At 37.2% G+C, this 14001-nt stretch overlaps 1 protein-coding gene across 1 annotated transcript in view; it reads left to right on the top strand.

Annotated features, from left to right (window-relative positions):
* Positions 1–14001, top strand: part of DNAJC1 (DnaJ heat shock protein family (Hsp40) member C1) — a 240445-nt gene that overhangs the window by 89894 nt on the left and 136550 nt on the right. The window contains 1 exon segment of the mRNA NM_001261677.1: positions 11052–11142. Coding sequence (NP_001248606.1) covers positions 11052–11142 — 91 coding nt within the window.

The following is a 14001-nucleotide window of genomic DNA, read 5'->3' as shown; positions in this document are numbered from 1 at the left end:
AAATACCCATTCCTTTGCTGCACTTCACATACATAAGGTCGTTTGGTAGGATTGGGAAAAGTGGCATTTCTGGCTCACTTGTGTTCCCAGGTTTGCTTTTATTACTTAGCATCTAAGAGCCTTAAGAAAACTCTTGTTGCCTGCTTAGTATACCTAAATTATTTTCTATTTCCTCCCAAACAAAATTACAAATGCAAATAATTATTTCCACATTTGATGTGTAAGGCGTCTTTTGGTCAGATGTTTAGAAAGACGATTCAGCCAGTTCAATAAACAGATACTAAATGTGTATCAGAACATGGCACTACTAGGGACTACAGAGATAAATATGCCTTCGCTAGGACCTTAATGTCAGGTAGCAGTTATAACACATGAGTTTAAATAACCATTCTACAATACGGTATATATGCTTCACATGTTTAATATGAACAGTGACTTCTATAGATATTCGAAGAAGTAAGGTTGTGTCTATTTGGGATGACCAAGAAAAACTAAAAAGAGGAACCCCTTGAACTGAGTATTGAAAGATGAATAGACACTTAACAGTTAAGTGCCCACTTTGTATACTAGGTGGTATACAAAGATAATTTTGTAGATGCAGTACTTCCCATAAAATCATACTGTGTTAAGGCTAAAAGCATCCTGAGGAAAACATTTTACAAGAGCCTTTTTTAAAAGAGGCTATCATGTAGCCCATTACTAGGTTCTCAGATTGTATTCCAGGTCTGTAGATTCTGACTATATCTATTTAGGAATTTATATTATAACAGGTAAGTCTGATATGACAAGTCTAAAAAGAATATTTAGACAGAATAAAGTTAATTGATAAGACAGCAAAGTATTTCTTTGATTACACACACATCTGTGAAAGATATGTGTACATTGTTAGGAATGGTAGAAATAAAGTACATAAGGACTGTGAAACCAGCAGAAAATATATGAAGTGGTTCTGTGATTGGGCAAGATAGAGGTAAAAGTATCTCTTTGATAGTTCCCCTTGCTTTTTGAGAAGGTCCTTATAACCTCCAGAGCACTGCATTTTGTTCCTTTCCTTTGCTCTGAGAAGGATATTGGGAAAATTATAAGAATTGATAGAAGAACAAAGCCAAAGAGTGAAAAGCTATTCTACTTAGTGGATGTTAAATATTTGATAATATTAAATTAATATTAAACATTTCCCAAGTAGGTCAGTATTCAAGGACAAGATGTATAGATGTTACCATATTTAGTCAAATGTATGCCCCATCTAATCTATATAGGCAGAAAAGGTAAAAGTCAACTGAGAAATTAAAGGAAAAGAATACAGTGTTTGTAAATTGATGAGTGAATGGAAGGCTGGTGTGTATGTTTAGAGAGATGAGAGAACACTGGAGAGGAGTAAAATGCATGACTACATACATGGAAGCAGGGGGCGCTTGAGGAAGTGTGTTGAGATAGCTAACAAAGCAAGTAGAGTGATCCCCAGAAGACATGGGTATGAATTAGTATATAACAAGGAACTTGGACTATATCAACAGAGGGCTTAAATTCTTTGAGGCAAGAATTTAATTATAACATTTAAAGTATAGCTCCTGTGACACTTTGACATCTTACCAATCTGTTTCTGCTCTTACAGTGGGTTTGAAGGAAGTACACATTCTCTTGGAATCTGACAAAAACCAGTCTTCTTTGTTGGTTGTATTCGGCTTGTAACCCCAGGAAGTTTTTCTAACCTCCAAAATGCCTGTCTTGGGTATTTTTAAATTGATCATATGTTGTGTAACGTGGAAAATAGCAAGTAGCTGATGACATATAATCAGTGCTCTGTGCATATTTTCAATTTAGCCGTTATAACTTAGTTTATTTTTGCAACTGTATCAGAACCTTATGTATTTTTGCCCATAATAATTTAGATTGCTCAGACCATCAGTTTCTCTCATAAAATCAGGAAGTGCCACATATCCCAAGTGATTACCAGTCTAAATCATAGACACAGTTCCCTGTATTTCCTGAGATCAAACAGGTCTTCAGCAGTCAGAACTTAATTTGCTTGAGAATTTGTTTGATTTTTCTAGGAATTCACCATTCAAGTTTCTCTCTGACCTATATATTACATTTCTCGGTAGCATAATTTATAAAATACAAAACTCATTTGGTTGTGCATTGCCTAAACTTGTAAATTTGTCACCTTTTTAAGTCCCAGTCCTATCTTTTCTCATTACCAAGCAGATCTAACAAGAACACCATTCAAGTAAAAATTGTCATAGGAAGTTTCCAGCATGCATATCCCCACCCCCATCAGGATGTATAGGTTGCCTAGGAGCAGTGGCTGAGAAAATAGAGGAATCTTCTCTGTACAGCTCTGGCTTTTACCAAAAAAAAAAAAAAAAAAAAAGGTTTCCTGAGAGTAAAGGAGTACTATACTTTATAAAACTATCTGTAAATGGAAGCATTCTCTCTCCCAAGAAGCTGCTTTTCCCGTGTAGACTACAACTGTGGACAAGCCTGGAGGTCACCCTCCCTGACAATTAGGGCCCTTCCTTTCTAGCTCCTTTGCTTCTGCTTGCTGGGACTCTGTCAGAAACCAAACAAACAAAACATTCACAGCTAATTAGCAGGAAAAAAAGCTTCTAAAAGGCTATGAGGCATTTGTTTCAAGCTGAGTCGCCTGCCCTTCTACTTAGAGTTCAACAGATTTTCCAAGGGATGAGGCAGCTTGCTTTTAATACTCTAAAACTTTTTAAAACTTTTCAGACACACACACACACACACAAACCTGACACAGGAAATACATAAACAAATGAAAAGAGATGGAAGAGTTCATCTGAATTTTTATAAGCTGAAACTCCACCGCTGCAGGACAGAGGGATACAGGAAAACTGGAACGACCTTACAACATAAGACAGAGATTCCTTACTTCCACCCTCTGAAAGTAAATCCTTGCATCTTACGCAAGTACTCAGATATCCAAAGACAGACTATAGAGTTTTGTAGGTTATTGCTAGATGTAGAAAAGATAAAAAGCCATAAAATGTTAGGTAGGATGTTAGCAACATATAGTCTCATCAATTCCATATTTTATAGATGGAAATACTTAAGACTCAGATTGGTGAAACAGTTCCCCAAAGTGACACAACTAGTTAATGGTAGAAATGAAACTTAAAACAGCTGAAAATAAATATTAAAATATAAGAAAAAAATATGTAAGAAATATAAAAACTAAAAAAGAATAAATTTCTCCCCAGGTAGATAACTAGAACTTTATAGTATAAGCTGTCTAATCTTAAACTCCCTGTCAGAATGTTCAGGCTGATTATAATTACAAATTTTCCTCAACTTACCGATTGCATCCTGAGAAGCCCATCATAAGGAGAAAATACCATAAGTTGCAAATACATTAAATATACCTAACCTCCTGAACCTCATAGCTTAGCCTAGCCTACCTTAAACATGCTCAGAACACTTACATTTGGCCTACAGTTGCATAAAATAATCTAAAACAAAGCCTATTTTATTTTTAAAAAGTGCTGAGTGTCCCATGTAATTTACTGAATACTGTACTGAAAGAAAATACAAACAGAATGATTGTATGGGCCCTGGAAGTATGGTTTCTACTGAATGCATGTCACTATCTCACCATCATAAAATGGAAAAATTGTTCTGTTAAACCATCGTTAAGTCAAGTTGGGAACATCTGTATGACATAAGTTGTAGAAGGATTCTTACATTGAGTTAGGGCTGAATAAATGGCTTCTACAGTCTCTTCTATCTCTTGGAACAAATGGAAAAAATAGTTTTTAGGCTTTGCATCTCCTTGAATATTACTGTCTCAGGTCAGAGGAAGACAGTAGCTTCTGGTTTTCTGTTTTGTTTTTATTACTTTTTGTGGATTTAGTCTTATTCTGTACAGAAATTTTGATTCATCAAAATATAAAATTTTAAAGTTTTTCTATATTTTTCATTATAGTTTTATTGCATATTATATGTAATTCTGAGATTATAGTATAAGCCAGTGGGAGAACAAAACAATATAGAGCATTTGATTTTGTGGGCAGATTTTCAGAAATGTACTTACGGTGTTTTCCTATATTGAAGGTTATTTCTAAGCTTCAAACAAAAGATTTGGGCTATCAAAATGAAAAAGAAATAGAGCATCCTCTATATTGTTTCTAGGTATCCTTCCTCATAACTTCCATATTCCTTATTCCCATCAGGACAGGTGTTTCCCTGCTCCTACCACTGTAAATCAATGCCTGCCCACCTGCCCGCCTTCCTACCTTCCTGCCTTCCTGCCTTCCTTCCTCTCTCTCTCTCTCTCTCTCTTTTTCTCTCTTTCTTCCTCTCTCTCTCTCTCTTCCCCTCTTTCTCTCTTTCTTTGTCTCTTTATCTCTCACTTTCTCTTTTTCTCTCTCTTTCTCTCCCTTTTCCTTTCCTTTCCTTTTCCTTTTTCCTTTTTCCTTTTCCTTTCCCTTTCCCTTTCCCCTTCCCCTTCCCCTTCCCCTTCCTTTCTGTTCCGGGGTACATGTGCAGAATTTACAGGTTTGTTTACATAAGGAAACATGTGCCATGGTGGTTTGCTTAATACCCATCACCTAGGTATTAAGTCCCATATGCACTATTAGCTATTTATCCTGAAGCTCTCCCTCTTCCCGCTCCACCGCAGGCCCCGGTGTGTGTTATTCCCCTTCTTGTGTCCATGTATTCTCATTGTTCAGCTCCCACTTATGAGTGAGAACATGCAGTGTTTCGTTTTCTCTTAGTTTAATGCCCTTGTTTCTTAAGTTTTTCTTTGGATTGCTTAATATGTTGACGTTTATATGGAGAGGTAAAAGCAAACCAAAACATTACCAACAGTGCCAGCTTAGCGTATTCTCTTATCACTTAATGAACTATGTCAAGAATGTTAAAGGATGGCCGGGCGCGGTGGCTCACACCAGCACTTTGGGAGGCCGAGGCGGGCGAATCACCAGATATCAAGAGTTCGAGACCAGCCTGGACAGCATTGTGAAACCCTGTCTCTACTAAAAATATAAATATTAGTCGGGTGTAGTGGCAGGCGCCTGTAGTCCCAGCTACTTGGGAAGCTGAGGCAGGAGAATCGCTTGAACCCAGAAGGTGGAGGTTGCAGTGAGCCAAAATATTGCCACTCTGCTCCAGCCTGGGTGACAGAGCAAGACTCCATCTCAAAAGCTAAAAAAAAAAAAAAAAAAGGTTTAATGTAAGGATATTCTCCATCTCACAGCTTACTAATCTTGGAAATACTGTATCTTCAGGGCTTAAACTAATTATCATCATTACAAAACCTTCCTTCATCAGGCCAACTGAAAAATTCTCATTGTATGTTCTCCATACTAACTGTGTAGCATTTACTATTTGTATTAATCACAGTAGACTGATAGACCTTAGTCTGTTTCCGGCATATGCCTCATGTCTGTCTGGTTGATAGGAAAGTGGGCATTCTGCTCTACCTAACCATTCAGGAGCTCAGAGCAATGATGTCTTCACCATCTTCTAGCTCTATCTATCTGGAACATGTGGCCTCCTTGCTCATTATGACAAGAGTAGAGAGCTGGAGGATTTGCATGAGCTTTTCTGTTTGGAAATGACACATGATATTTCCATCCACAGTCTATCCAGAACTAGTCCTCTAACCCCACCTAATCTTGAAAGAACAAGGAAATGTGGGAAAACAGAATGTTGAGTGAGCACCACTTTCTTTGCCAGTAATTCTTTCAACAAACTTTATTGATTGATTGCATTATTTACTTCGTGCCAGGTACTCTTTTAGGCCCTTGGGGCGGGGGTGGGGAGAGAAAGACAACAATTCCTGTTCTCATGGAGCTTATATTCTATATTCCATATTTTGGTTAATATTTATAGTTATTTTTACATATTCCTTAAGGGAAACTGTTATGTCTTATATAATCCCCATATATCCTAATAATGTACAACACATATAATAGTGGTTCAATAAATAAGCATAAATATCCCTGTTTAATGTCTTCTTGTGCAGGAGCCTGTGCTCTATAATTACATACAAAGAACACTCATACATTCTTTAAGTTAGCCATCGTTTAAATGTAAAACCTGTCCCCTGTTTGATGTCTATGCAGGCAGGTTTTGAACTCTTCAGGAAATTTTAAGTACTGGCCAAGGGCGGTGGCTCACGCCTGTAATCCCAGCACTTTGGGAGGCTGAAGTGGGTGGATCACCTGAGGTCAGGAGTTCAAGACCAGCCTGGCCAACATGGCAAAAACCCCGTCTCTACTAAAAAATACAAAAATTAGTCGGGTGTGGTGGTGGGCGCCTGTTATCCCAGCTACTCAAGAGGCTGAGGCAGGGAGAATTGCTTAAACCCGGGAGATGGAAATTGCAGTGAGCCGAGATCATGTCACTGCACTCCAGCCTGGGCGACACAGCGAGACTCTCTCGGGGAGAAAAAAAAAAAAAAAGAAATTTAAATACTAATACAGTTGCTTCTAGAATAAAATCTTTTGCTTATGGTTCCATTCATAAGGATTATAAACTCCTTGAGAATAGGAGTTCTTTCTGTTTGGAAAAATGTAAACTACATAATTTTAATACAGTATTATGGGTCAGGCAGTTCAGAGGCCTAATCAATTAAAGTAAGCATTTAATTATTCATTAAATGTTTATTAAGCTTCTGTAAGTGCCAGGCAGTATACTGGAGCTATAAGGATGGATTAGAAGTTTATATCCCCAGGAATTCTAACTTTCTGTGTAGGTAAACTAGAGTTTACTCTGGACCCAAGTAAGTTTTTATGCTTATTTTTTTCATTAAGCAATTTTACTATAATTTTATTCACTTGAATTCACCCCCCCCTGTGAAAAATGGGAGGGAAAAAAGGTTGAAAACAATTTTTTCTATTCATCCTCTTTTGAATGCTTGAATTCAAAAGCATACCTTAAAGAATAGCCATACCTTAGAACATACCTTAAAGAATAGCCACCTGGTTTCTTCTTGAATACTACCTCCAAAATCAGTCTATTTCATTTTCAGTTAATTATTAGGAAATGCTTATATATATGTATATTATTTTTATTTTTATTTATTTTTTTTTTGGAGACAGAGTCTCACTCTGTGACCCAGACTGGAGTGCAGTGGTATGATCTTGGCTCACTGCAACCTCCGCCTCCCAGGTTCAAGCTATTCTCTTTCCTTAGGCTCCTGAGTAGCTGGGATTATAGGTGCCTGCCACCACACCTGGCTACTTTTTTGTATTTTTAGTACAAATGGGGCTTCACCATGTTGGTCAGGCTAGTCTTGAACTCCTACCCTCAAGTGATCTGCCCACCTCAGCTTCCCAAAGTGCTAGGATTGCAGGTGTGAGCCACCACGCTCAGCTTCTTTCTTGTATTTATCCAAAATCAAAACTTTCATCTCTGGAATCATATATAGTAGTTTTTACCATTCTTTCCTATAATAAACCTTGAGATATTCTATGGTAGTTAGGAAGTTATCCCCAATCTTCTTATCTCTAATCCCTTATAAAAACAGAGTTTCAAGCTGCCTCCCTGTTTAATCACTTTCCTTTTAAAGTCTATTTGCCAGTGTATCTTAAAGTGCAATACCCCAAACTGTACACAAGGATGGTTGAAACAATGTAAAGTTGTACAGTAAAGTAGAATTGCTTGAGTTCATAGAATGTTAAGGAAATAATGTTTCCTGGAGTGGGTATATTGTAATTTGATTTCAAAGCGTAGGTACAATATGGAAAAAAAGAGAAAACATGAGGAGTGTTTGAATAAATGCTTAGAAATAGAGCAAAAGGAAGATAAAAGCAGTGAATGAAACTACGGAATGTATTGAAACTCTCAGATTAAGTAGAGTAGGTTAGGATGATTGGGTGGATTGCAGTCCTTAGATAAGTGTGGATTTGGATTAAACGTGTATTTCAAAGAGGAAGTTTTAGTGGGATTATGTGCCATAGCAGGAAGAAACATTAACAGAGAAATGTTCAAATTTGGCAGGACTACTAGGAAGAGTTTGCTATTACGCAGCAAAATGAAATAAAAAGGATGCAATTAAAAAGATCACATAAGCAAGAAGATACAGGATTTGGCAGGGGAATTTTGGTGAAGTATGAAGCACAAAACTCATCCTTTGTGTTGGAAAACAAGATCCTTGTCAAATTGGTAGAAGTAGTTATGAAAAGACCTGGCACAGTGGCTCACACCTGTAATCCCAGCACTTTGGGAGACCGAGGCGGGTGGATCACCTGAGGTCGGGAGTTTGAGACCAGCCTGACCAACGTGGAGAAACTCCATCTCTCTACTAAAAATACAAAATTAGCCAGGTGTGGTGGCACATGCCTGTAATCCCAGCTACTCGAGAGGCTGAGGCAGGAGAATCTCTTGAACCCGGGAGGCAGAGGTTGCGGTGAGCCTGAGATCGTGCCATTGCACTCCAGCCTGGGCAACGAGAGCGAAACTCCGTCTCAAAAAAAAAAAATAAGAAGAAGAAGAAGAAGAAGAATAGCTAACATACATATAAGGCCTAATTATGTGGAAGATGTCATTCTGTTTCCCAGGTATTAACATATTTAATCTTCATAACAGTCATATAAGTTAGGTACTTTTATTATCGCCATTGTATGGATGAGAAAATGGACGTACAGAGAAGTTAAAAAATTTGCTGAATGTCACATAGCTAGTAAGATGGCAGAGCTGAGATCTTAATTCAGATAGTCTGGCTCCAAATCTGTCCTCTTAATCACCATATTTCACTGTGCTATACTGTGATGATTGATTTCAGCCTACTTTCTTTTACCTCTCATAAATAACTAATCCGTGCCCTTCTTTTCTTGCATGTGCCACATTTCCTACTCCCCTCAAGGAGCCAATGCCTTCCTGACCTTTTCTTCTTCCCTACTATTAAAACTTACTCTGTGGAAAGACGCTAATAAGCTCATTCATTCGCACCAAGGTATAAATGACTCATATGGCTTAATATAAAATAATACTTCTTTAGGGCTGACTTTTTTTACGGGGGGTGGGGAATGTTAAGGGGCTATAAAAACTTAACCCAAAACCCCGTTGAAACTTAAACTGTATATAGGCATGGGAGAATGAGTAAGTTGGGTGATGGCCATCTGTGCTCTTCCAATCGTACCATTGTTTACCTGGCCTAGGGCTTGTGTGAATCCTCATAGAAATGAAGTAGGAACGTAAAAGTGGGGATGAAAAGAATTAAGAGATCTTTTACTATATTAATAATATATCTGTATTGTATTGAGTCAATTATTTTAGGAATACCTAATTTTTATTAGGTGGGGGAGTTCTGATAGAACCCCAAGAGACACAGACCCCCAGGAGAAAGCTTTAATTTGGCCACAGTCATAGATGAAAAGAGTTTCTAGGGTTTAAGTATTTATGTATTTACATCTGAGTCAAAGTAGTGTCAAAGATTTTGTTCCTTTTTTTCCTGCAGAAATAAAGCTCTCTCAGATGGGTCTATGATTTATCTGCTCTAGGAATCTTATAGTCTAGGAATGTTACCCTAGAGTTATTCTTGATACCCTTCTTTTTCTTATTTCACCTCAGTTCGTCATCAGGGCCCTTCATTTCTTGCCTTATTAGGTTTCTCATATATTTCAGTCTAGTTCAATTCAGTAAATACTTACTTACTGAGTACCTGCTTAATGGCAGATACTGTGCTCTGGGCATGTAAGTATTCCTATCTCAATTTCTCATCTGGAAGAGAATATAACATGATACAAAGCAGTTATAGACATGTTTAAATACAAAAGGTAGTATACAAGGGAGAATTACACTGCCAGAGAAGGTCAGAAAAACTTGCAAAGGAGATGGGTCTTGAATGGGTTTTCAAGGATTAATAAGAGTTCATCAGAATAATGCCAGGGAAGCACAATATTATAGGCAGAGGGCAAAGCAATTGCACAGACATGGAAGCACAGTGTGGGCTGGTAGCTGTTATACAAGTGGTATTCCTATAAAATATCTGCGGTTTGAGCCAAGGAGTGTGGTAAAAGATCTGTTTTGTTTATTTTCATTGTCAGGATCTTATATGCCTAGAGCATCAACTTGTTTATTTTTGTGTATGTCATTATTTAAGACCTATTTTTTTTTTTTTTTTTTTGGTACACCACTAAAGCCTTAGCTGTGTGCCACTCATTGAGACTTCGGTCACTGTATTTTGACACCTAAGTGTATGTATGCAGTATGTATCCTCAGTCCTCAATCCTCAAGACTTCATGGTAACGGTTTTTATACTGGTCTCTAAGGTTGGTAGAAGGAGGAGTGGCAACTTTCACTTTTATATACATGCGCATATAAGTTTTATAATCAGATTTGAAAATAATTCTGAATATCTATTGTAGTTAAAGGGCTAATATGAAAATAGCAGTAGTACTTTGTTAGTCACAGTAATATAAATTACTATGCCAAATCAGTTCAGCAAATGAGTTTTTCTGCTCTTTGTACATGCAACAGTATATTATGAAAATAGCTGGCCGGTTGCAGTGGCTCATGCCTGTAATCCCAACACTTTGAGAGGCCGAGGCGGGATCACAAGGTCAAGAGATCAAGACCATCCTTGCTAACACGATGAAACCCCGTCTCTACTAAAAATATTTTTTAAAAAAATTAGTCGGTCATGGTGGTGGGCGCCTGTAGTCCCAGCTACTCAGGAGGTTGAAGCAGGAGAATGGCATGAACCTGGGAGGTGGAGCTTGCAGTGAGCCAAGATCGCGCCACCGCACTCCAGCCTGGGAGACAGAGCGAGACTCCATCTCAAAAAAAAAAAAAAGAAAGAAAATAGCATACAATGGAAGAAAACAGGAAGAGGATACCTCCTTTCCATATCTGAGAGAAAAAATAGTTTAAAATTATACTCAGAATTTCTTGTCGTAACTGGCTCTCCAGGAGAGAAAAATCATAGACAAATGTTTAATTTCTACTCATCATAAAATCTGAAAACAAAAAGAAAAGCTATAAAATGAATATAATGCTTTAAAATTAAGTTATATGGAAAATATTATTGAAGCACACTGATTTTTATGCTAATTTATGTATGCCCTTTTTTTTTTAAGGATGCTGGGCAGTTTTATGCTAAATATAAAGAAACAAGATTGAAGGAAAAGGAAGATGCACTGACTAGAACTGAACTTGAAACACTTCAAAGTGAGTTTTAAACATTAGTATTTTAACAATATCATATAAAATTAATGATTTAAATGTAAATTATCTTTTAAATTCAGCAGTAATTAAATTTTCTGGTTTTCTTTTTTTTTTTTTCCCCACTCCCTAGTGGAGGCACTTGTACTTAATGTGTTTGACATGGAACATACTACATTATAGCATTACTTTACCACCCAAAGTTTGGTATCAGAAGGAAGGATAAAATCAGCTTGAGTCATGTAACTCCTCAAATCCAGGGGCATCCAAAGTCTGCAAAGCCCTAAAATACTTCAGTATTTTAATTACGATTGATATTTAGTGCTAGTTTAACCGGTTAATCACCCAACTTGCTGTGTAACAGTTGTAGTTAGGAAACCTGAAAATACCAATGATTTTTGTTTTGAAAGGTTTTGTTTCATTTGCAGTATTGTTATATAGTGTGAACAACTTTGTATAAATTATCAGTATGTTGAAAAGAAATCTTCCATTGAACACAAAGACAGTTCTTGCTGATTTTAGGAAAAGTTGAATATATTATTTAAAAAGGTGTTTTCTCAGCTCCAGTCCTTTTGTCTATTTTTGCCTTCTCTACCTCTTGGCTCCCACACATATATGCTCTGTCTCTTTGCATTTCTTTATTTTTATTCCAAGCACTTAATACTACTTTAATTTATATGTTAGTTTTGTTTACCATCTGATTTCCACCCCACCCCCCACCCCCAGTAGAATGTAAGCTCCGTAAGGATAAGGTCTTTATCTGTTTTGTTCACTGTTATGTCCCAGGTTCTAGGGGTTTGGGTGTGGTCATTTTAGGGGGTCATTTTTCAGTCTGTCACAATCCTTCAGGTGTCTGGACAGCTTTAGAACAGAGACCGTTCATCTTTGTGTCTGCAACATCAAACAGGGTCCTGGCACATAATAAATGTTCGGTAAATGGATGGATGTATGAATTCATGTAATGCCATGAATATTAATGAGCATCCACTGAGCACCTAGCCGTATAAAACACCATCTCGAGAAGCACATTATTTAATTCAAAAAGTTTCAATACTTACAAAATAATATTCACATCAACTATATAATTGTTTAAAGTAGACTTCTGTTAAGAAGAAGGAGTTAGAATGATAGAGGATTATTACATACCAAGATTGACATGTGTGTTAAGAAGTAGGAGTGTGCAAGTGAAACTCTGTCATTTTTATGTAATTGTTATTTTAGGAAAAATTGGTACATAACAATTGCTAAGCCTTTTCAGACTAATCACAAGAAGAAGAAAAATTACAATTGTAAGAGAAGAGAAGACTATCGGCCAGGCGCCATCGCTCACGCCTGTAATCTCAGCACTATGGGAGGCCGAGGCAGGCAGATCACCTGAGGTCAGGAGTTTGAGATGAGCCTGGCCAATGTGGCAAAACCCCGTCTCTACTAAAAATACAAAAATTAGCCATGTGTGGTGGTGGACACCTATAATCCCATCTACTCGGGAGGCCGAGGCAGTAGAATCACTTGAACCTGGGAGGTGGAGATTGCAGTGAGCCGAGATCACGCCATTGCACTCCAGCCTGGGTGACAAGGGTGAAACTCCATCTCAAAAAAAAGAAAAAAGAAAAGAGAAGAATATAAAATTAATCCAAAATTTACCTAGTGGCAACATAAATACACTACATTTCATTGCTCTCATAGACACAGCTTATCATTTCTATGTAATTTTTTGTTAAAAAACTTAATTGTTGTAATTTTGGAGATGTGTTAGAATTCTTTAACAGTAACAAGACTAAGTATATACACTACCCTTTCTGAAATTAGAGGTTAAACATGAAGTGTTTATCACTATACAAAAGCTCATTTTGGAGTTAACTATTTTTCCAAAATTGTTCAATGACTTTTGTTCTGCTTAAGAGTTTTATATAATTCTCAAACATATTTAATAGTTTCTTCTTGGCTGGGCACAGTGGCTCATACCTGTAATCCCAGCATTTTGGGAAGCCAGGATGGGCGGATCACTGGAGGTCAGGAGTTCGAGACCAGCCTGGACAACATGGTGAAACCCCATCTCTACTAAAAATACAAAAATTACCTGGGCGTGGTGGTGGGTGCCTGTAATCCCCACTGCTCAGGAGGCTGAGGCAGGAGAATCACTTGAACCTGGGAGGCAGACGTTTCTGTACATCGAGATCATGCCACTGAGCTCCAACCTGGGTGACAGAGCAAGACTCCATCTCAAAAACAAAATGTCTCTTTTAATTTTGTCATCGTCTGATTTTGTAAAAATCACAAGCTAAAAAATATGTAAATATCTGAAAGTGAAAATGTGTAACAGTCTTCACTTTACACAAATGTGTAACATTTGAAAATTCATCACTAGCTTATCAGTTATTGAAACTCAGAGTGGAATAAGTGAATACCAGAAAGCATATTAAAAACAATCCTCATACTATGCTCTGAATAATAAGACTGTTATCTTGCATGCTGCCTTTATCAGTGGTATATTTAGAAAAGGCGATGGTATCAACATTAAGAATGTTAAAGAACAGTCACATTTACTGTTAACAATGTCAGACTGTCATGTATTTTTTAATGTAGTCTCTAATGGTTACATGCAAAGAATATTTTAATTAATTTTGTTAACTTCATTACAGTATTCTGCATTGTATACTTTAGAATTAATACATAAAGGCCCCAAATCCCCCAGTGTGCATTTCATTTGCCCCATCCTTCTTAATTTTAAAGACCATCATCAGAATATCAAGTTCATAATAACATTTCCATCTACTTAATTGAGTAAATGCATCTCATGTAGATTAGCAATAGCTGTTTTATGCTGCCTGTTTTTCATGACCTAATTGCTAATCTGCCCTCATC

Source organism: Macaca mulatta, chromosome 9 (genome assembly GCF_049350105.2).
Source record: "Macaca mulatta isolate MMU2019108-1 chromosome 9, T2T-MMU8v2.0, whole genome shotgun sequence".
NCBI classification, from domain to species: domain Eukaryota; kingdom Metazoa; phylum Chordata; class Mammalia; order Primates; family Cercopithecidae; genus Macaca; species Macaca mulatta.
Note: the sequence above shows the minus strand (reverse complement) of the source record. Positions and strands in the feature narration are given on the sequence as shown.